We start from the raw sequence: 24,702 nt of genomic DNA, 5'->3' as shown, positions 1-24,702 counted from the left end.
AGCAGGCAGTAGCGGTGAAGCGGCAGACAAGAGCCATTCTCAAAGATGGCTCATCGACTTCCCATGGAAGGAGTACTAACATGGCCTGACATCACGGAGTCCACAGGCTGGAGTGGGAAGGCACGGTGTAGACAAACAAGTGGAGCATGTTGTGACATGTTCAAAGATGTACAATATACTATGAGAACTGATGGAATCATACCTGACCTGGTTCTGACAGCTTAAAGATTACCTGGGGAAGTGCTGTCCACAAAGGGATTTGAAAAGAAGGTTGGGCATGCGGGAAATCCAGGGATGCCAAATGTCTGAACCTAAAGACTGAGGCAGAGAGACTTGCAAGGTGAATTAGTGGGTCAAGGCACTTTGCTGCTGACGTGCTGATCTGTGTTTGATCCTCTGGAGCCACATGGTAGAAGGAAAGAGCCAACTCCCTCAAGTTGTGCTCTGATCTCCACATGTGCATGTGTGCACACACATGCACATGCACATACAATAAAGCAATAAAATATAATAATTATTATTTAAAAAAGAATAGAGGTGAGGTGAAACAAGGAACAAGAGGTCTAATTCTGAGGGAGAAGTAACAGTCCTGGAGAGTGAGTGGTACATGTGTCAAACACCTAGATCAGTGGTTTCAGCCTTCCTGATGCTGTGACCCTTGAATACAGCTCCTCATGTTAAGGTGACTCCCAACCATAAAATTATTTTTGTTGCTACCTCCTAATTGCATTTTTGCTACTGTTATGAATTATAATGTAAATGTCTGTGTTTTCTGATGGTCTTAGGTGACCCCTGTGAAAAAGTCACTCAACCCTAAAGGGTCAGGACCTAGATGGAGGGCTGAGCCCTTGTCTTTCTTAGGGGTAATTGCTGTGAAGAAACACCAAGATCAGAAGCAACTTGGGGAGTGTCTTAGTTACTGTTCTATTGCTATGAAAGACAGCAAGGCCAAGGAAACTTATAAAATAAAGCATTTGATTAGGTATTGTGGGCTTGTTTATAGTTTCAGGGGTGAGTCTATGACCATCATGACAGGGAACACCGTGGCAGGCAGGCAGGCATGGTGCTGGGGCAGTAGCTAAGAGCTTACATCCTGATTCACAGACAGCAGGCAGAGAAAGAGGAGAAAGACTGGGGGCGGGGGGGCAAAGAAAGAAAGAAAAACTAACTAACTAACTAACTAAAGATAAATATAGATAGATAGGGAAAGTCTGGTGTGGCCTCTTGAAACTTCAAAGCCCAGGCCCAGTGACTCACCGTTTCCAACAAGGCCACACCTCCTCCAACAAGGCCACACCTCCTAATCCTTCCTAAATAATCCAGCAATTGAAGATCAAGCATTCAAAATTATAAGAGCCTATGGGGGCCATTATCGTTCAAACCACCACAGGGAGGAAAGGGTTTATTTCATCTTGGAGAAGTGTTGCTTGTTCCCTCTGGGTTGCTCAGTATGTTTTCATATACTATCCATAACCACCTGCCCTTGGGTAGCACTACCTAAAATGAGCTAGCCCCCCCCCCCCCACATCAATTATCAATCAAGAAAATAACCTGCAAACTTGTCCACAGGTTAGTCAGATGGAGGCATTTTCTCAGTTAAGATTCCTTCTTTTCAAATGACCCAGCTTGTGTCAGGTTGACACAGAAACCCGCCAGCACAGTCCTATAATTAGATTTGCATTTTAGATGTGAATCAATTTGTTCACTTTTTCTGACTCATTTTTCTTATCTCTGAATTGAAAGGGATCTCCTGCCCTCTTCAGTTCCTTTCTGCTTTAATATTTCATAAATTCCTCTGGCCGTAGAATACTTAATCTCATGCTAGCTTCCAGATATCCTGGGCAGCAAGGCCCAAGATTATAACCAGGGCTGGAAGAGGCACGTGGGGTGTCAATGGGGATGGCAGGGATAGGAAGATAAATGGATGCTGCTTCTTTCCCACCAGAAGTTAGCAAATGGGAAGGTAGCAGGAACACGGAATGAGTAGGTGGCTTTGGCTTCTCAACGAGCAGGTGGAGTACATTTTGCTCTGCTTCTGGCATGGGTAATACCTAATATTATTCCATGTCTGTCAAAATGCTTAAAGTATTGCATATTCAAGTATTTAATGATAAATACTATGAAGCCTGAAATGTACTTTAAAACACTGGGGAGGGCTGGAGGTACAATTCAGTGCATGAGGCTCTGGATTGATTCCCCAGCCTTGCAAGTAAAAGACTAAGTACACAAATAAATGAATGAATGAAGTTAGAGTTATACATATAAAAGGAGATTGATTGTGGCCTGGTATTATTGATGTTGAGTTGTAGGTACAAAGGGACCCAACACATAATTTAATCTACTTTTGTGTTTTGCTTAATAACTTCCATAAATCAGGGTGAAAAATAAATCCTTCCAACCTCATTACCTATATTTCTCATTTATTATTATTTTTTCATGCAAATAGAGAATGGATCAGACCCTCACTTGGCCATATAAACATCTTGCAGCTATTGTGTTATAGCAACAGACTGTTTTAATTTATGTTATCTACTTGGATGGCTTAAAGTGTTTTAGACTACATCAAAATTACATAGGTGAGTCAAAGAAAGAGAATTCTGTACAAAGAAAGGGACAGACTACAGAAGTCTTGGGTGACATGAACTTGACGTGAACAAGCTTGCAGTTTTGTGCTGGGTCTGTCTGAAGGAGTCTTTTGGTATCACAGAGAGTCACTGGGCTTGGAATCAGGTAGAGTAGACATAGTTATGTACTTGTTGAAGAAAAGCATATAATACCACAGCCAGGCACCAGGCCAAGCTCTTTGTGTTCCTTGGTGTCACACAATTGTAATAGCTGCCTTATTTCTTAGATGTAACAGTTTTATGAGTGAGCTGAAAAAGTCTTAAGTCATAAAACTTGTCTGTGATTGTATAGACATGAAATCCCCAGTAATTGTTATGACAAGTGAAGAATTGAAGTCCAGGGGTTAGGTGGCACCCCACTGGGGACTAGAATGGCTGCATGTACCAGGGAAAAGCAAAAGAATGGCTCACCACAGGGTGATTTCTTTTTTTTCTCTCCCTTAGCTGATCTAGGCATAATTAACGTATGACTGTTATGTATTTCTGAAGCTCAGGGTCCTTCTGTCTTTTGCTTGGGTGCCAAAGCTTTTATCCTGAAGCCCTCTGAGGTCAGAGAGCAACTCAAATAGGACTCTGTCCTTTCCTTCTCCCATGTGGGTTCTGGGACTAGAACTCAGGGTGGTCAGGCTTGGCAATCATCAGCCTGTTCATGCATCTCACTGTTTTTCATCCAGTGATGTAGAGAATGGAGTTTTCCTCCACTGTAGAGACATGAGTGTGGCCATGAGTCCGGACCAGGTCATAGAAGACTTATGTACAAATGTTTGGACAGTGCTCAAGCATAGGTATAACATAGGCTTCCTTCAAAGCCAGTGGCTTCTCTCCATGTCTCTTTAATCTACATCTGCTTAGACTGTCACACTGATATGCCAAATGGAACACTTGTCAAACCTCTTTTAGTGTTAAGAGCTTGTTCTTATTTTTATATCTTTGTGGCTCCAAACTTGTTGCCATTGTCCTGCCCCTGTCTCCCAAGTGCTAGAGAAAAAGGCATGCAGCACCAAGCCTGTCTCAAGGTCTACTTTTAAAAATGTATTGATCTGAAATAGTCTTACTATGGAACCTAGCCCAACCTTGAACTTTCTGTCCTGTCTGAACTTCTTGAGTTCTGGCATTATGATTGTATGCCATAACTCCCCATTTAGGGGCTACTTAGTTACTATCAAAAAAATTAAACTACATTTTAAGTCGATTTAATTTATAATTGCAAAGATAGTACGGGCATTGGAGCTACAAACTTGCTTTTGATGAGAATACAAATATTTTCCTTCTAGTGATTTTTGAATTGAACCGAAGGGTAACCAGGCATCAAATTTTAGGTGTATGACCCAAAACACAAGTACACAGGAGGAAGCTGGCTCAATCAGAAGCTGCCTTCAGGCATCACTGAGCACAGACTCCCACATGGCCAGAATAGCCAGGGCAATTCGCTTTTCACTGGTCACCCTGGGAAAGGAGTGCTGACAAGTGTGGTGACACCACTGGCCTCAAGCTTCACTCTCGTAGTGGAGCTACCACTGCAGCCATGTGCAGCGGCTGAGTGTGACCAGAGAGTTTGACATTTGAGGGATGATTGTGTGAGTGACATAGGTTCTCCAAAAATAAGATGGCATTTTCGGGGTTGTCAAGGACATGAGAGTCCTGCAAGGAAGGGGACCTGGAAGTGGGAAATGAGCAACGAGTGATCTTTATTACCATAAGCTCTTCAAGTAAGCATGGGTTTCAGGATGAGCAGTCTCAGAAAGGATGCCCTACCCGGAAAATTGGTCCTGTCTTCCAGGAGAGACAGCACTTGGTCATGCACTCGTAACAGACATCTCTACTCCCAGGAACTGTTATGCAGACATCTCCTTGTGTTAGATATTCCGGCTCTCTTATTGTTTGCAAGCACACTGCCTGCTTGCTCTTGTGTGTTGCTGTATGTAGCTTGTGGCAGCTGCTCTTAGTGACATGTGTGATTCTCTGCTGAACCCTTGATCAGCTGGGGCATAGCAAATGAGAACACTTGATTGAGTGCAGATTTCTCCTCTGGATGTCTTTTGGAGGAGGAGAGGGGATGACAAGTCAAGGTTTGAGAAGACAGGAAATTCAAGCTCAAGGGTCTCCTGAAAGTCTGGGCCTGCAGTTTTCTGGCAGGTGAGTGAGTCAGGGCCACCCTGCTGTTGAAGAACTCTGAAAGGATTCCCAGCCTGTTCCCTTTTCTTCTTGGCTGTGGCTCAGAGATGTAGATTTTGGCATTGGTCTTGGTCCTGTTCTTGGTTCTTCAGTTGAGGTTTTGACACTTCAGGTCTCAGGTCCAGATGCCTTCGAGGGCTGGTAGGAAGTAGGCCAGGAGGCTGGGAATGGTGGTGAGAGACGATGCTAAAACTGGAGCTTGGGAACCTTCTGGCAAGACATAAATTAAAAGTTTTTCTTTTTAAAAGTCCAGACAAGCCAAATATGTTTAGAATATACCCAAGAACTGTTCAGTTAAGTACCCCAATTGTGTATATTCATAGGTCATATCCCATAAGGAGATAACCTGGATATGACCAAGGCGTGTTGCTCACATATGTTTTAATGTATTCACAGGTCATATCCCATAAGGAAGTAACCTGGATATGACCAAGGCGTGTTGCTCACATATGTTTTAATGTATTCACAGGTCATATCCCATAAGGAGGTAACCTGGATATGACCAAGGCGTGTTGCTCACATATGTTTTAATGCTACTCATTGATTTATTTTCGTCACATCAGAAAATCAAAGGGCTGTGTTTCAGAGACCTGTGTTATAGGATATTTGATCACACCGTGAATTTGAGATTGTGTTATTTACTGGAAAAACCTATTTTTTTAGTTGTGGTGTTGCTCAGCTTAACACACACCTTTAATCTGAGAGCTTTCTGCTTGAATATTGTAAACAGGATTAAATAAAGTCAACTATGGATCAAGAGGAAGTGAACAGAGGATAATTAAGAAAAAACCATGGAGAGTAAGAGTTGTCAGGAAGATGGATAGAGAGACAAACAGAAAGTAGAAGGAAGGGACATCCGGTTTGAAGGAGGTTTTTGTGAGATGGCGTTGGAGAGAAACATTCCTGGTGGGACATTGGCTGAGGAGGAAGGTCAACTGGGTGCTTTCTTTGCCTCTCTGAGTTAGCAGGCTTTCACCCCAGCATCTGGCTCCCAAGTCTTCATCAGTGAAATCAAACAATTGAAATTTTATTTAAAAAAAACAACAGACCTTTTATAAAAGCAAGAACACAACAGAAAAATGTTGCCCTCATTTATTGTCTAATTCATAATATTTTTGTCATCCAATTGTTCAGGTGACCCCAGTAGTCACAGTGTAGAGGGTTGTCACAGTTAGGAACACTGGGCATGTTTAATAATAGAGGTTGTGCTCAAGAGAGACAGGCAGACATTTACCATCAGAACTCATGGTGAAAAGTTCATCCATATCATTACTTAATGTAAACACACACACATATACACACACACATACACACTCACACACACCCCACCTTAAGCAGTATTTTAAGAAACAATATTTCCCCACATTCCCAAAACTAATGTTTTTTATCTTATTTTCTTTTGGCCAAAATAATGCCTATGAATTGTTAAGTTTATTTTACAATTTTCCAGTAGGCCACAGTGTGAATATTATAAAAATGTAAAAGAAATCACTGGAGTAGGGGAAGGGACTTGACTCAGTGGTTAAAGCGCTTGCCTGAGTATGGATCTCCAAAACCCACACAAAATGCCCGTTGAGCATGGCAGCTCACTTGTAATCCCAGCCTCCAATGGCAGAGACGGAGGATCCCCAGAACCAGCTGGCTAGCAAAACTAGTTATATTTGTGAGTTCTGGTTTTGATGGATGACCCTGTGTCTATGAGTTACCTGGAAGAGTGACCTGGGATGATTTCTGACATCACCCTTGCATCTCTGCATGTATGCCACACACCTTTGTGTCACATATGCATACCAAACGCAAAAATGCAAAAAGGGAGGTAGGGACGCTGTTTTCATTTCTTCATCCACTTATTAATTTAGTATTTGATCACTATTTTTCCTTTTCTTTCTCTTGTTATTTTTTTGGTTTCTGTTGTTTTGTTTTAGTTATATTGGAGAGGAGATTGATCTCAGAATCTCGTGCATTTACTCAGTATTTGGGTACTCACTGGTTGTCACAGGACCCAAGGAAAGCATGGACTTTCCTTCGTAAATACTCCAAGTATAATAGGAAAAGTGAGCATTCAGACATTCAGATCCAGTGCAGAAAATCACTTTGCCTTATACAAAAGGCTTTTTATATTCTCATCCATCACAATGGTAACTACACATCTCTAATGCAGGACAGGTTCTAGTCTAATCTTAAAGATGGGAAACTATCTGAGTTTTGGAAAATGATTTAATTAGATATAAAATACAGCAATGGCTGGAAATAATGGCAGGAAGTCATAATATAGTAGTGGCAGTAGTAATAATAGGGAATGAGAGTAGTATTTATTATGCTCTCCCTGTGCAATAATAATTGATTTAGGGTTGGAGAGATGACGGGGGGGGGGGGGAGCGGGAAGAAAGCTTGGTGATCTTCTAGAGCATCCATACTGGGAGGCTTACAACCCTATAGCTTACAACCCTATAACTTCAGCTCTAAGGAATCTGATTCTCTTTCCTGGCCTCTGTACTCAAGGGCATCCACACATACACCTACATAAAAAAAATCATTTAATTCTCACTTCGATGACTGTGTTGTAATGGAAATATGCTCCTTCTCCATGATTTGGTCAGAGCCTGAGAGCCTAGAACTCATTGCTGAGTGGTTTAGTTCCAGACCCTCTGTCTCTAACATCATTCCCAAAAGAGGAAGGGTGGCACAGTCAGGCACAATCCAGCATTGTCTGGCACAATCCGGCACAGTCCAGCACAGTCCTAGCTTACCTTCACTCTATGGCCTCACTGCAAAATGTGGGTGGCATTTGCTTTGAGGAGAGAATATTTAGCTGTGGGTATGGATGAAGAAAGACTGGCTCCTGAACATCTCTATCGGGGCACTCATCATGGAGTTAGTAAGAACAACTGAAGACTCACCCTACAGGGGATAGCCAATCCTTTGAGTCTATCTCCATCTGTAATATTTTATTCTTGAGATAAATAAATTATGGAGCAAACTGTTATTTTTTCATTGAATATTTATTTATTTATTTATCAATCAAGGTATGATCTTACTGTGTATCCCTGCTTGGCCTGAAATTAACTCTGTAGACCAGGCTTGCCTTGAATTTACAGAGATCCACCTGTCTCCCTTGTTCTGGGATTAAGGATGTGTACTACCATACTTTGTAATTGTATCTTATTTTCATTTGTGTGTGTATCTGTGTGTCTGTGGAGGGCAGAAGTCGGCATCTGATCCCTTAGAGTTATAGACAATTGTCTTCTGCCCAACATAGGTGCTGGGAATCAATCCCAGTGCTCTGAAATAGTAACAAGTACTCCTGAACATTAAACCATCTCTGCAGCTTCTACGATCTTGGGAAACAGCAGAGTAGGCTTTGCTTTTACAGGACTTCCTTTCCAAAGCCCAGGTTCTCATCATTAACATTTGTGTGTGTGTGTGTGTGTGTGTGTGTGTGTGTGTGTGTGTTGCTAGTAGCTGATCTTGGTTTCTGCTGTGTTTCCTTAGGTGTGGTCCAACCAACTTTTTGGTTTTGTTTATATAGAGTCTCTCATTGGTTGAGAGTCTTAGGGTTCCTCCTTTCTCTACTTCCCCAGTGCTGGGATTATAAACTTAAACCACCATGCCTGATTTCCTAACATTTTTCCCCACTTTGATGTTAAGGCTCAAACTCAGGTTCTCATGCTCAGCTTTACCAGCTGAACCCTCTCTCCACCCAACCCCCACCAAGTTCTTACTAGCAATGGGTAACTTTCTATCTTCTACTTCTGGAGTAAAGAATACTTAGCTTGCCTTTCAGTTGGATGCATGGGAGGAACCACAATTGCAAAAGCACAGGATAGAGCTGTGTTTGAAGACAAACCAGCATGGTGACAACAGGAAACATTTATGTGCTTAGTACAGATAGCTATGTTAAGTACTGTTTATTTCTTTAGCTACAACATATGAGTTGTCATATGCTAAACACTTGGCAGTGTAGAGCAGAAATATCTTCATGGGGAAGTGAGCTTTTTAGGAGCCTATTAGAGTTAAGTTGGTAGATGTTCCAAGTTAGTCCCCAGACTCTAGTTTTTAGGCCATTATAAATAAATCTAGACAGTGTAGAATCCTGTGTTCATTATATCCCAGTTTTGTAGAAATATTAATAGTTATTCTGATTGATTTATTTTTATGTTAAGTATAAAGCAAAAAAAAAAATAATATGACCTGGGGGTGTGGCTCAGTGGTACATCCCTTGATTACTATCTTTGAGAGTCTGGGTTTCATCCCAGAAAAGCAGTGACTGAGGGGAGATGCTGTGTAGCCCATTCTTGTCTTTCTTTAAATTTGCAAACTTGGGAGATAGTTATCAAAAAATACAAAGGCATATGTGTCAGTTTCTTTCCACCAGAATGTCTGCAATTCTGAAGTGTAGCAAAAATAACCCAAAGTGTTTCTTTTGAAAATAGCAGCTTTCACTTTCAGAATGGTTGTCTCTAGTGACCACACAGCTTGCATCCAATGAGGCACATAATGGACACTAGATGTTTGTGCTCCCTGGTGGTCAGTAATGAATTGAGAAAGTACAGAAAGAGATTATTAAATGTCACTGGAAACGATTTTGTTACTAGATTTTAAAAGTTATTGCTTCAATAAAGTAAACAAAATAGCTCAAGATTTACAAGTTTGAAAGTAAAGGGCCTGTGCTTAAAATCATATTTCAATTTTTCCTGCTACAATTCAGAGTTATTATAAGCAAGCATTAGCTCTGGATTCTGCTTCTGGTCTTACTGCACCTCAGCAGATGAGAACACCCTGGATAGTTAGTGAAGGGATGAAAGGATCTGGCATCTTTGACTTCTTCTGACTCCTTCTCTACCCGTGTGTCTGTGCGATCTTTGAAGAAGAAAATGCTTGTCAAGCAGTTAATTTATTGTGTTTAGGCTTATGAGGAGCTGGAGTTTCCAGGGAACTTTAGGTCCCAGATGATCTGGACAGAAGACTCTTAATTGCTGTCATTTGATTTTTGTGTCCTGATGTGATCAAAATAATAACAGCAAGAGGAAACTATGTAAGCCAACAAGCAGGTCAGGCTGGCACAGTGCCTGTGCCCTGCCCCCACACACAGCACACATGTGCACTTTTTCTTCTCGTATCACAGGAAAATGTCGGAGTGTTTCTAAAAGGTTTTCCTTTTAGTTTATCCAAGTACTAGGAGAGAAAAATGATACTTTTAAGTCAACATTTTTATCTGGTCTTTCACTGGAGCTGAGCTGAGGAGGGAGCCTTCTGAAATACTATCAGGCGAAAACAAGCAGTGGGTGATTGCATCTTGAGACTGAACACAGTTCATATCTAGATTGTGGAGGCCCGAAATTCACACAATGCCCGGGGGGGGGGGGAGTTACTCTTTGAGAATACAAAAATCACAAGTGGACAGCTAGGCACATGGGCTTGCAGAGCCTTCTTCAAGAAGAGGGCCTTGGCCTTGCTGCTAATTAACTTCGTGACAGATCCCCTCCAATAATGGCTGTTTTCCTTACCAACAACTATGAAAGAAAAATGAGGGGCGAGGCTACAGGATGGAAGGAAAATCTGGCATATTTCTCTTCCCAGACTTCCTTCAAGCCAGCTGAGTTGGGGAGTCCTTTCTCCCTGTTTCAAGGTAACCAATAAGAGACCTGGAAGTGCAAAGGATGTAACATCCCCTCCCCGATTATACCTTCAACATAGTTGCTGAATAGATCTGGCCCTGGCTCCCTTACCCCTTTTAGCCAAATCTTTCATATCCATAGCTCATCCCGTGCCAGGAGTGTGCAGAAACGCCGCTCTGCTGCTCTGGGTACACAGATGGCCTGTCATCAACAGATTCCTTTTCCCCTCCTACTGGAGTTACAACCCAGTCCACCAGGTCCATCAACCCAGTCGGCTTTCACTTGCCGAATCCTCCAACAAAGACCAGCTGAGTTACATGAAATGGGCGTGCCGTGCCTGGCTCTTTCTCCAAGGGTGCCTGGTCTCCAAGGCCTGAGACACCTTCTCCCCTTTTTTCTGAAGCAAGGCGCGCTGACACACCCCTCCCTCCGCGTTGTCGTGGTCCCCTCCCCATCCCGCCCCGCCCCGTTTTCCGCTTTCAGCCTCCCTCCCTACGACTCTCCCCTCCTTTACTCTCTTCTGTTTATTCCCTCCCCCTCCAGCCACTCCGGGAGCTGCCCGGCTATTGCCGGGCTACACCTACACTTCCTCGGGCGCTGTCCAGCCGACGGGTGGCCGGGGCCAGTTGGGTGCGCTGTGCCCGGGGCGGAGGCTGCAGAGCCCTTCCTGGTGGCCGCTCCCTTCTTTCCCTCCTCTTCGCGTCATGTCGGGCACTTGATTATTATTGTTATTTTTTTTTTCATCCCTCTCTTAGTCTGTCCCATCTTCCCCTCCCCCTTCCTTTCCCAGGTTGATTATTTTTTCTTCCCCCTCTTCTCCGGGCTTGCTCATGAGCCTCCTCGGGAGCTACCGGAAAAAGACCAGCAGCGATGGTTATGAATCCTTGCAGCTGGTGGACAGTCACGGGGACTCGAGCGCACGGGGCGCGGCGGCTGGCACGCAGAGGGTGATCGCGGGCGCGGTGCGTAGTCCCGCCCGGCAGCCTCCGCACCGCGCCAGCACCACGGACAGCTCAGGTAGCGGCCGCTGTGGCGCAGTCCTCCTGCCCGGTGCACGTCCCCGGTCCAGGCTAGGAGAGGCTGGGTTGTAGGCCATGGCATCTAATACCACAGGGTGTAACGTCTCTAATTTCTTTGGTCTGGGGAGCTAAGAAACGTTAGATCCGTCTGGAGGCTCGGTGACATTAGTGAGCACCTCTTAATCTCCCTAGGCTGCTGAATGCACCAGCTGGGGGCGGGGAGATGAGGGAAGGGAGGGGAGGGGAAGGGAGGGAGGGGAATCAGGGGAGGGTGGCACCGCGAGGCTAGGTGGCTGGTTTCTCCGCCCAGTTGTCTGAGCCGAGGTGAAGGAGAAATGCTTGGTGCTTTTGCTGTTTGCAGACCGCGTTTATACCAGTTGTTCCCCTGATGGCTGCTGTTATTTACTATTATGTAAAGCTTTGCCGCGTCTAAACGATCCTCTAGGGTTAATGTTTCCTCTTTACCTGGGATCAAGAGCCCTGTTAAACAACACAGCCTTTACGCTTTACACAATGCAAATTTTCCCCTCTGCTGTTGGTTTTTATCTTATCCTTTTGCCTGCTAAAATTTCTTAAAGCTCCTCATATAGGGAGACGGTTCTAAAGTTTGTATCTGTGTTTACAAGTCTCATAAAATGTTTTAATGAGTTACAGACCTCTCAGACTCGGTGACAGTTAGCGATTTGTGTATCAAAACAGTCATCCACGAATCCCTGCTGGCCAAGGACTTGTGTAAGCCCTGTTTGTGTACTTTTCCGGGATGGAAATCACGGGGAGCCGGCTCTACCTTTGTGGTTTTAATACTGGGGCAGCTAAGGACTCTGGTGGGAGTCATGTTGGGATGAAACCAAGTAGGATTTTATTCCTTCACTTGACAATCGCTTGTGGATTTTAATTGTGTAATGTCTTTCCTTGGGCTATCATTTTCTATTTCCTTCTTTCTGAAGTGACATAAAATACTATCCCCAGATATTTGGTTGTCTGGTTTGGAGAGGAGTTTACTAGTTAAGCTCTGACTTAAATCAAAGAGGTACTGGTGGGAGGTTCTCTCCGACCATCTTATATACAGTCAACATTGTTCCTTGTGGACTTCAGATTTTAGGATCTGGGGAGTAATGCTATGTTTGGTTATCTGAGCTGTGCCTTTCTAGATCTATGGTACATGAATGCTATTTATTTTCTGGCCCTCCTTTAAAGCTTTAAGAGATTCTTGTACTCTGACCCATAGTCATTTTGGGAATACTTGGAAATAATTGAAATGAACCCGTTCCAAGTGAGTGCAGAGAAAGAAGCCCCATATCAGGAATGTGAAGACAGGAGTCCATGCATGATTTCCCAACAATCATTTTAGGAGTGGGATTTGTTTTTTTTAAAGTATCGATACATTGCAGGAGAAACACATTTTTATAGAAAAAAATATCTTTTCCTGGATCAAGTGATGTCCAAATACAGGCTTAAACTTTGTGGGAGAATTCAGTTGCAAATATGATCTTTTGGGTCTCTGGTGCATTGTCATTTGGTAGGGGCAGCCATTCTAACACAGAAGACCTAGTTAGGTCCTGGATTTCTGAGGTCTGGCCATTTCTCCTCCTACTAAATCAGGTTTATCAGTAGGTGGAGAGAACAATGAAATGCTTTGTTAAACCGTGGGGGTGGGAAGAGATACAGTTATCACTAAAGTACTGTTGCCAGGTATTTCTTCAACTTCATCAAACTAGTGCTGTTTTAAGAGCCCCCCTACCCCATCCCTCTTTGAGGCTCCCTGCCATGTTTGTTCCCTCCTGCATCTGCTGAGGGGAATGTCTTGGCTTGGCTGCAGATGGCTGGTACAACTGATGACTGGATGTATATATTCTTTATTATTATTATTGTATATTTTATTTAGATTTCAGATGTTATCCCCTTTCTTCATCCCCCCCCGCCCCCGACCAGAAACCCCCGTTCCATCCCCCCTCCTTCTGCTTCTATGAGGATGTGCCCCCACCCTCCCTCCCACTCCCACCTACCCACTCTTGAATTCCTCCACACTGGGTCATCCAGCCTTCACAGGACCTCCTCTCCCACCTACACCCGACAAGGCCATCCTTCCTACATATACAGCTGGAGCCATGGGTCCCTCCCTATGTTCTCCCAGGCTGGTGGTTTACACCCTGGGAGCTCTGGTTGGTTGGTATTGTTGCTCTCCCCATGGGGCAGCAAACCCTTTCAGCTCCTTCAGTCTTCTCTGTAACTCCTCCATTGGGAACCCCTTGATCAGTTCAATGGTTAGCTGTGAGCATCCACCTCTGTATATGTCAGCCTCTGGCAGACCTCTAAGGAGACAGCTATCTCAGGCTCCTGTCAGCATGCACTTCCTGGTATATGTTAGATTGAGAACATAGTTAAGAGTGATAATGTCTGGTCCAGAGGAGGGATTAGATTCTGAGAACCATATTTGTTTCCTAGTGCAACTGTATGTCTTGCCTGATTATAGTCTTTTGTCTAAGAGGCTTAAAGTGTGTGGCCCATGCTGGGTAACTGTATCCATTTGTTAGGGTATTTAATTAAACCCATAGATCATTTCTAATGCAACAGTCATCTGCCCATTTATCGGGCCGAGTGTGTATGACACGATGTGCTGGATAGGAGGTTGTTTCATGGGGCTTTGTTCTGACAGGAATGGTTTTGAATTGGAACAATATGTGAATGTCCCTGTAGACAATGGAAAGCTTAATCTCAGTAGTACTTTACACATGTGTGGCAATTTATACAGAACGCTTGGACACTTACCTTATTTTCGAGAATGCTGTCAAATAGATAAGGTATCGAGCAGCACCTGTCTGTGTGCCCTGGTGCTTGGGGGAGGGGGGTAAGGGAGCATCAGAACTATTGTTTACAGCTGGAAAACAAGGTTTAAAGTCTGTTCCTCACTTGAAGAAGAGTAGACGTTCTTAACATTCAGCTTTAGCTGATGCTCAAAGCTATATGGTTGGAGTTGCAAATTTTCTTTCCCCAGCTGTTTGTGTGCTCCCTAATTATGGCATGATGATGATGGTGGTGGCGGTGGTGGTGACGGTGATGGAGACTTGTGAAAAGGAGCTACCCATTGACTCTGATCTTCTGTCTTTTTAAAAAAAAATTACTGCCTTTATTTAAATGTGTCTTTATGTGCTTGTATGTGTGTGCGAGCCATCTATGGAGATCAGAAGACAACTTTCAGGAGTCCTTTCCCTCTACCATGTAGATCCCAGGGTTCAAGCTTAGGCCCTCAGGCTTGGTAGCAAGCGTTATTTTACCTCCTGCCCCACTTTGCTAGTTTTGTTTGGTTTGGAGATAGGGTCTCAAAACATAGCCCTGGCTGGCTTAGAATTCACTATGTGATAGACCAGGCTGGGCTTGGACATGCAGTGATCCTCTGACCTCAGCTTCTGAGTGCAGAGCTTACGGGTGTGTGGCATCATACCTGGTCAGGCTTCTGTCTTCATGGGCTGAGTTTTCCCCTGTTGAACCAAAATGACTTCCCATCTAGGCACAGTGTCAACTGGTCGTTGAAATCAAACAGTTTTTATCTACTTTGATTTTCCATCTGTTTTCAAAGGAAAGAGGGACAACTGTTCTGAGGACTATAATCATTTTCTAACTCAATAGCTTAAGTGTTAGAGTCCAGAGCAATCTCTCAGTGATCCTGTCAGGTCCCAGGTGTGGGGCTCTCCTGCTACACTGCTTGAGAAACTTCATATTTCTCTTGTGTATAATCTGCCTTTCAGGGAAGGTTGAACTCATAAAACCCACAGAAGTCAAATTATATTCGACTGAGCCAATTAAGGCTAACTTGCCAAGTTCATACCTATAGGCTGGAAAAGACAGTCCACTTAAACTCTGCAATATATTAGTGAAACTGAAAAGAATAAAGATAATGAAGTTTTATGATTCGGATCTGAAATGTTTCTCTCATGGACTCATGTGTTTGGGAAATGGGGGGATTTAGGAGGTACGGGGGTTGTCTGGAGGAAGTAGGTCACAGGGGTGCCTTTCATGGCTCTGCCTTTGATGCTCTCACCTGGGCCAGCCCTTTCCTTCTCTCCACTTCCTGGTTGCCATGGTGGAAGGGGATCTGCTCCACCACGACCTCCCTGCCATGGTGGATTGAAACCTCTGAGAGCATGAGCCCAGATAAACCCTTTGCCTTTTAAATAGATTATACTGGGTATTTTGTCATGGTGGCACAAAGGGAGTCATGCAGGGAGAATGCTAAAATACTTTTTAAAACTGAGTGTGAAAATTTGTTTGGAAATTAAAGTTATCTTTAGTAAACACTATGTTAAGAGTATTTAAATGTAGCTTTTACATTTTGACCTGTGTTTTAAAGATTTATTTTATGTATGGTTATGAGCTGCCATGTGGTTGCTGGTAATTGAACTCAGGAAGAGCAGCCAGTGCTCTTAACCACTGAGCCAACTCTCCAACCCCTTGACCTGTGTTTTATTGTCCTGAAATATATATTTGGATAACTTTATACTGCATAGAAGTAAACATATATGTAACAGTCTTTTGTATTTAATTCATTGTAGGGATTTATTTGGAGACACAGTTCATCTATGTAATTTATTCTGTTGTGACTAAATATGCACTAGTTATGGGGTAGGTAATGAGCCAAATATGTTCAAATTTCCAATGCCGAGGGCTGCCAGACCTCTTGGACTCGGAAGGAGAGTCCTAGGAACTGATCTTTCCTGGATGTGAGGGCAGTCTGGCTGTGGTATCTTTCATCCGGTTGATCAGTGTGGTTGATTTGTCTGATCTGGCAGACCACATCCTTCTTCATCTCTCTGTGAATATCCTTTTCCACATGGCATGCTCAGCTAAAGAGGATGACCTTCCCTGATAGGGGAGGGCCAGTCTTTAGTCAAGGTCAAGGATGTACAAATAGCTACAAGCTTCTGATCTCGCTGTCAAGGAGAGCTTCCGAAGCACAGCCTGTAGCCCCACAGAACACATTCTTTGTCTGTGTCTTGGACTGCTCTTGTCAGCAGAGTCCTTTCTGTGTTGGGAGCAAAAGTAACTTTTCTGTTCTTTAGTTACAAAACAAATTCAATCCCTCCTTTACATGGTGACTTTTGACGCTTTGGGAATGGAGATTTCTCTTGGCTTGGCCTCTTTTCTAGGCCAATCAAACCCACCTTCTTCACCTTTTTATTTTCTATGCAAGTCAGCTCCATATTATTATTCTAAGATCGGGGAATAATTCATAGTTTTGATTTTACATAACAGGATTTCCCCTCAATTTTTATTATAAAAGGCTCTGGAACTCTTGGTTAAAAATAGAAGATTACAGACAGGAACGAAATGAAAAAATGGAAAGTAACCTCTCTCATCTCTGGTCTCTTCGGCTCTTACCTCAGGGTCAACCCTTATGCTTCTTTCTGGGAAACCCATGTAAAAAAGTCCAATTTGGTGACACAAATCTGTAATCACAGCACTCTTAGGGAGACAGGAGGCAGGCCAAGTAGCCTGGAGCACACAGTGTGGCAGAAACAAAGTAGAAACAGAAAACCAGTTCCTGGAGGTTGTCCTGTGACCCCGACCCCCATGCATGCTATGACAAGTGCATGCCTATACTCACACATTCAAGCAAACAATCAAAAATTAAAATGTGAAGTTTTAAAGGGACATCCAACATATAATGTGTGTGTGTATAATATAAACACACATATATTATGCACACATTTATATATAACCTTAGAATTGTACTAAAATGAATTTCAAATTTTATTCCAGTTATACATGTGTTTTACACTGTTCAGTAATGCTTAATAATAGAATGGATATGACTCAAGCATCATGCTAAATACATATGGTATTTTTTTTACCTTCATGAAATTTATGTAAGAGAGAAATGACAATAAATGCTGGCAAGAGTGTGGAGAGAGAGGAAGCCTTATTACCACCTAGTAGGAATGTAAACTGGTGTAGCTGCTATGGATGTCAGTGTGGAGATTAGAAGCCTAACAGCAAAGCTATCACATGACCCAGCTACACTACTCCTGGGTATAGACCTGAAGGAATGTAAGTCAACTTGCTACAGAGATATTTGCACAACCATGTTATTGCTGCACTAATCTTGTGTGTCTATGTATGGATAGATGCAGACGTGTACATGTGTGCATGTCTATGTTGCAGTCAGAGGACAACCTTGGATGTCATTCCTCTGGAGTCTTCCACCTTTCGGGACAGGGTCTCTCACTGGCTTGGGACTTGACTAAGTTCCAGGGAACTGTATGTGGGGTGGTAAGGAAACTAGCAATACAGGGAGACGCGTCACGGGGCAGGGCAGTAGAGGGAGGAACAAGAATAAAGTGTAAGATGTATGGAAATGTCACAATGAAAACATTTCTTTGTGTGCTAGCCAAACAACTAACGAAAACTTAGTCAAGTTCCAGACCAGTGACTAACTTTGTCTCTTCTACCCACTTTGCTATTGCATATGCTGTCCTGCCCAGCCTTTTTTTTTTTTTTTTTTTTTTTTTTTTTTATGAGTTCTCGGGATTTGAACTCAAGTCTTCATGCTTGTAAAGGAAGCACTTCACCAACCAAGTCATCTCCCCACCCCATTTATTATTCTCGATAGCTATGTCAGAATCATAGCTACAACAGATGTCCTACATGTCCATAAACAGATGAATGGATTAAAAACTGAGATGACAACACACACACACACACACACACACACACACACACACACACACACAGAGCAATAATATTTAGTTGTAAAGAAGAATAAAGTTTGCTGTTCATTTTACATGGTGATTTTAATACACTCCAGTGGGTAGAACTGAAGATCATTTTGTTAAGCGAAAAAAGTCAGATTCAGGCAAACATTTCATATTCCCCTTCTATAAATATAGGATGTGTTAGGAAAAGGTAGCCTGTGATGGGGAAGGATGTTTAAAGGAATGGGTAATAGGTAATAAGAGAGGACAATGGCCAGGGTGTCTGACAGCAGATGAGGGAACTAGCAAGACAGGGAGAGAGGTTGTGGGGCAGGGCAGTAGAGTGAGGAACGAGAACAACCTATAATGTGTATGGAAATGTCACAGTGAAAGCATTTCTTTGTATGATGACCAAATAGCTAATGAAAAAAAAAAAAAAAAAAAAAAAGCTTAAGGTGGAGAACAATAGCCACCCACTTCGTGCATTTGAAGTAACTGGGGTGCAGAGGGGTTAAGCTGGTTCTCTCTGGATATGTAGGCTTCCCTTGTTCTTCATGGAGCAGAACACCAGACAAATGCCCTTCAAATTGCAAAGGAAGGCTTGTGGTGAGTTTTCTTTGTCTGCCTCTTTCTCTGAGGCAAGGTGGGGTAAGTGACTGAGGGGTCTGCAATGAATGTGGTTGTTTTTCTCTTTGAAGCTCCTCCACCATGACAGATATGTCACCCTTATTTACATATAGCAGAAAGGATCTTTAAACTACAGGGATGGCAGAGACAGAGCCAAAGCAGCATGGGACAGTGCTGATTAAGCCTTGAGAGGACACTTGGAGACGAACATAATTGGTGTGGGTTCCTAAGATTTATGGAATAATATCTTGCCGAGGAAAATAGATGCCTAGTGCTCTCAGGATGAAAGCTACGATATTCTGAACTGGACAGTGGCAGCCCAGTGTGGGGAGTCTGAGCACAGCCTGGCAGCACTTGTTGTTGATCCAGACTGGAATATGCTACCCTCTTCTACGCTTTTGCAAACACTTGCCCCTTTGTTTTGAGCCCCTTATTCCAGAGCTGTTGCGATATTCCTTGTCTCTAGATGCTTCTCAGTTCTGTGGCAGCCTGTTGGTGGACAGGGTCCCAGTGCCCCATGTGACACAGTTCAGTACTTGTGACACAGCCTGGCCTGTCTTGTTGGGCTGTAGGTAGTTCAGAGAGAGGCTTAGCCTCAGTCACCTTTCTGTTCTCTTCACTGCTTGGCATTCATTAGCCGCCCGACAAATACTTGTTGAATGAAAGAAAGCACGAACAGATTCTGAATTTTTAAAAAGGGCATTTATAATGGAAAGTGCCCAGCTGAACCTAAAAATAAGTATACGGCTAGATTTGATCAGAAATGAGGGCAGGCTTAAATGAAATTGTGGCAGAAAGCTTGATCAGTTCAATGATGAACATTTTTTTTTATGTGCAAGAGTTCCAGAAAGGGAAGATGGTTAAGACACATCCAGACTCTCAAGACCTTCCTAATGTAAAAAATGGAGTAAACTGTTTATCTGAAGACTGAGTTCATTTGTCTTAGCCAGAGATGACTTTTATTGAGTATTTCTTTTCTTTTTTTTTTTTTTTTTTTTTTTTTTTTTTTGGGTTTTTCGAGACAGGGTTTCTCTGTATAGCCCGGGCTGTCCTGGAACTCACTCTGGCCTCGAACTCAGAAATCTGCCTGCCTCTGGCTCCCAAGTGCTGGGATTAAAGGCGTGCGCCACCACAGCTCGGCTCGACTTGAGTATTTCTTAGTCATTAGCACAGACTTTAAATCTTGGCCATTTTCACATTTCCTGTTACAAGTTTTGCATGTCACTGTTGCTATCCACAGTCAGTCGTGGCACACTGTTTTACAGTCTGCATCGCTTTCCAGACCTACTTTCTTTTTTCTTTTTGAAACAGGCTGTGACTTTGAAGTCAGTAAAAGAACCCTGGAGATAAAAATCGTGTGTTTCCTGCAAGATTTGTAAGTTAGGAAAAACCTAAATTCCAGTTATTGTGTATGAAACCATTCTGCCTGAGACTTCCCTGGGAAATTTGATGGAGTATCCCAGTGTCTATGGAGTATGTCCTTCATGGTCCAAGGAATTAGGGAATTTCATAACTTGAGCCAAGGGATCTGACAAATTCTTCTGCCTCTAATTGCTTTATATTGCAGGCCCTAACCTAGATCTAAAGTATCTTATTTCAATAATTCATCCAGATACAATTTTAAAAGGCATTAGAGATAGAAGCTAAATGAAAATGCAACCATGTATAGTATTAACAGTTCGAAGGCCACTGCCAAGGACATAACCAGACTACTTATTACATGAGGGGAGTTAAGTCTGCATGTGCAGAGAATGCCTGTTAATGCTCTGCCAGTTGGAGCCGCGCCTGAGTGCTGATATGCATGGGTAGCCACCTCCCAGGGAACTGTGCTGGGAAAGAGCACACGTTAGAATTGGGAGGTGGCTGTGTGGCAGACTTGCCTGAGAATGCTGGAGAAAGACTCACTGTTTAATAGGAGGGCTAGGCAGGGCCACTGTTGAAGGTGAGCTGAGGCACACGTCAACAGGTAGAGAAGGAAAGGAATATTACCAGACCAGAAGATCCCTTGTTTCCCACTGCCAGGCCAGGTGGAATTGCTGCCTTCCCTGAGCCCACATGTTCCCCAGCAATCTGATTTCTCCTCTGCTGTGACTCTAGCTCTGCCCTTCTTGGCCAGCCAGCAGCACTGCCCTGGCTTAGCCCTTTAGGTTATCATCTAAACTGCTTCTTAAGAGTTCTTAAAGGTTACACTGGCTTCCAGCCCGCCACTGCTCACCCTACTTACTAAACAGAGAATTCCTGGGCCCAGGGCTGATAGGTAAGGATGCCAGTACTGGGTTTTGTGGCACTGGCTGAAGCTGGGCAGATGCAGGATGGCTGGCTGCCCTTTGTTCACTCTCACTAGGTGAGCACAGGGCTCTGCTTGCTTCCTTGCGTGGTGATGGAGTCACAGCAAGAAGGATCAGGCACCAGAGGAAGATGTATGATGGTTATTGAGAATAAGGATTCTTGGTCTCTATGGGAACAGACCCTGATCCTAGAAGTGTCAAGGACTGATTGTACCAATCATTACTTGGCTGTATGAGCTTTGTGGCAAAATCTTAGTGGGGCAGCCGTTCTTATTTATCTTTCCTCAAGTTCTTTTTTTTTTTTTTTTCTCTCTCCATGTTCTATGGTCCTTTCCTCATTTTTTCTTCCTCTTCCTCCATCTTGGACTTTCTAATTTCTCTCTTCTGTTTCTACTTCTCTTCTGCTTCCTTCTTTTCTCCCCTTTCCTTCTCCTACTTTGTCTCCACCCTTCCTCCCAGTGGAAAGAGTCAATATGTCTGGGAGACTTAGTGCACAGGATGGTGTATGAATGGCTGCAGTCTTGGGGTGTGTGTGTGTGTGTCTTAGAACACACCCCCATTGTCCCCCAACCTGCTGCTTGTGGCCAGATAGGAGTGAACAAGATCATTACTTTCCAATTTGGGTGATGTCATCTGACCTCCCTACTTGTTCACTTGCTGCCTCAATTAGCAAAGTGTTCCACACTACGACCTCATAAAGAACAATTTTCTAAGTGTCCCAGAGGCTGGTGCATTCAATCAGAGGAAAGAGAAAAAAATGTACTTTCTCATTCAAAGCAAGGCATGCAAGATTACACATCCCCATTTTCCCTTCCTTTCCCTTACCTCATCTTTGTAAGAAAACAAACCATTGTCTTCCTTTCCCCCATCCATGGCTGACGCCTGCATAAGTTACTACATTTTAAATTCTCTTAAAATACAGATTTGTGGGTGCTATGCATGCATACCTGTGTGTGTGTATTTGTATTGTATATACAAGGTGGCACACACCAGTGTGTTATGAGTGAGAAACTCTAAGTTCTGGTTTTGTCATTTACAAGGTACCACCTTGGAGAGGTCCGTGAACTGAGGGATGTCCATTTTACAGTCAGTACTCCCTCATTTGCTCATTCCTAGACATCTATTGCCTTCTTTTTCGCTATGGAGAAACTGGAGATGCTAAAGAGGTCAAGATAGATAAGACCTTGGCTTTTATGAACTTCCTTAGGGCTGGATAAATGGCTATATGATGTGTTCAGGAAGAACTTAGTTTTGGGAGGAGGGAAGACCTGGCTTACTATGGTAGGTCAGGGAATGCTGACTCTGAGGAGACAAACAAGCTTTCCAGTAACATGGAAGAAACCAGCAAAGACAGGCAGAAAAAAAAACAGTAACAAGCAGAGGGGATTCAGTGGCTGCACTGTGCTTCATGGATGTAGTCTGAGAGCTGCATTGTTAAGCAGATTCATGACTGTGTTATAGTGTGCTTTCCCAAGCTAAGATGGTCATGGGGTGACATAACATTTTGGGACAACTGTCATAGATGTGGTCCTTTGCTGCCTAGAGCTCCAGTATGTGGCTCAAGACCGTACTACATTACAAGTGAGCACATGATCTGGAGGAGGGGGCAGTTTTGGGGAAGGAGCTTGTGGCAGAGTAATGGGTACCTGGTGAGCCAGGAGGAGATGCCAGCAGATGAGGGCCTGGTGTGTTTTTAAGTGGTGATGCTCACTGCTTGGTTAAAAAAATGTCTGGTTTTACAGATAGCTGGTAACTAACACAAACGCACATTAGAAGTCAGGCTCTCACTACGTAGCCCAGGCTAGCTTTCTGATCCTTCTGCCTTGGACTCCTGAATGCTGAGGTCAGAAGCATGTGCCAATTAATACCTGTCTTTAGGGTGAAACTTTTTTTGGTTAGCTTGTAAAGAAATGGTATTGTGGCATCTTCAGACATAAATGTCTGAAGATGTTAATCTTTACTCTCATTGTATCCTTCTCCATTGCTCTCCCCCATGCACAGAAAGGAACTTTAAGGCTGACTTGTTTTAGGGTGTTTGGGTTCTAGTCTTACAATGAACATCATCATGCTTTAGTTGGACTGAACCCATCGTTCCTTGTTATTCTTCAAATCTGCTCTCATGGAGCGAGAATGTTTACTATTTATTACAAAATTGAGTGGAAGGTAGAGAGGTGTCCCACAAAGTCGCCTTACCCACTCTGTGTGTCACCGATCCTCTTAGCAGGACCTCTAACATCATCAGTATGGGGTCTGTGCCTTGTCAAGTGTAGAGCTTACAATGGGGAAATGGAGTGGTGTGACCACGATGTAAGAGGAAGAAGCCTAGACCCTCACACATAATGTGCCGTGACAGAGGTCTGCCAAAGAGAGTCAAGATCCCGGGCACCCTGTGGCTATGATATATCAGCTGGAGGGACAGAAAATTGGATTTCAACTGCTAGAAAAATTGGTGGGTTGTCTTAAGAGTACAGCTAAACTTTCACTGTATCTCCTGGTTTTAAAATGGAGCCATTGAAGCCTCCGAGCAGGATAGGAAGGAGTCTGGCTTTGTCTCTGAATGTGCCAGGAGAGTGCTGTCTCCATTGCGCCTGTCACTGGCACAGAGGCTGGGGAATTAATTCACTGTCTCGCTTTGTGAGCAGTTTTAACAGACACATGCTCTATTTCATGTCTAGCTTTGTTGTTATACCTTACCCTATTGCACAGGAACTGGGTCTCTTCTCCTTCCCCCAGTCCCCACAAGCCTGTTTTATTTTATAATATGACATATGCACATTCATGAAAAGGACATTTAAAACAATCCAGAAATTTATGTAAAAGTGAAAATAAAAACCCAGTTCCTTTCTCCCAGCCCTAGTCCAAATATTACAGGCTTCTGCATTCACTTAGAAACATGTTCATGCATATACAGAAGTGTGCAAGCCAGCCCACAAACACATGCTGATTCCCTCATGGCTATGTACATGTATAAGTTCATTTACTCATGTGTGTCCTAGAATCCATATGCGTTGCAGTTTTACTCAACAAGATGTTGTGGGTAACTTTTCACATTAGGCCCTAAGGATGTATCCCACTTTCTCTAGTGACTGCTCTGACCTCTATGGGTAGATAGTGGTTTTGGATAGGAATACTTAAAAAATGTTTTTAATCTACATACAATTATTATACATATTTATGGAGTATAGTATGGCATTTGAATACACATATCCAAGCTGTAATGGGATCTGTGGAACTGGCATAGCATTTTCCTCTGTATACTGTACCTGTGGGAGAAACAGACTTGCAAACCAGAGGAACACAGGCAGGCATACTTATAGCTTGTTGTTTTGCTGAGAACCCCAGTACCAGCTCTAACAAGGATGCTTATCTTCCCATATCATCTCAGAGTTGAGGGTTGCCAAACTTCTTAGTCTTTGCTAGTTTGTGATAATGGTTAGCTCCAAACTGACATTAGATGTTGGTATTTCCAGGAACTATTTTGGTTGTTCATGATTGTTAGTTACTTCATTAGTAGGTCACACATGAGTGAACAGATATGCATACATATGTGGCATGAGAGAATCTGGATGCATTTGTGTGGATTCTCACAATCCGTATATTTTTAGAAAAAAAATTTAGAAAATTTGGATGAGTGCAGCTGTACTCTCCATGGTAACTATGGT

The 24,702-nt window shown here is 43.2% G+C and overlaps 1 protein-coding gene across 5 annotated transcripts in view; it reads left to right on the top strand.

Moving 5' to 3' along the window:
- Positions 1–24,702, top strand: part of Dnajc6 (DnaJ heat shock protein family (Hsp40) member C6) — a 146,061-nt gene that overhangs the window by 42,995 nt on the left and 78,364 nt on the right. The window contains exon 1 of one of the 5 annotated variants that reach the window (XM_034502407.2): positions 11,146–11,434. The exons of the other annotated variants lie outside the window; for them this stretch is intronic. Within the exon in view, the coding sequence (XP_034358298.1) occupies positions 11,248–11,434 (187 nt within the window). The 5' untranslated portion in view covers positions 11,146–11,247. Of the gene's footprint in view, positions 1–11,145; positions 11,435–24,702 lie in introns of those variants that run through there. 5 annotated transcript variants of the gene reach the window in all.

This window comes from Arvicanthis niloticus, chromosome 5, assembly GCF_011762505.2.
Source record: "Arvicanthis niloticus isolate mArvNil1 chromosome 5, mArvNil1.pat.X, whole genome shotgun sequence".
In the NCBI taxonomy this organism is placed as follows: domain Eukaryota; kingdom Metazoa; phylum Chordata; class Mammalia; order Rodentia; family Muridae; genus Arvicanthis; species Arvicanthis niloticus.
Note: the sequence above shows the minus strand (reverse complement) of the source record. Positions and strands in the feature narration are given on the sequence as shown.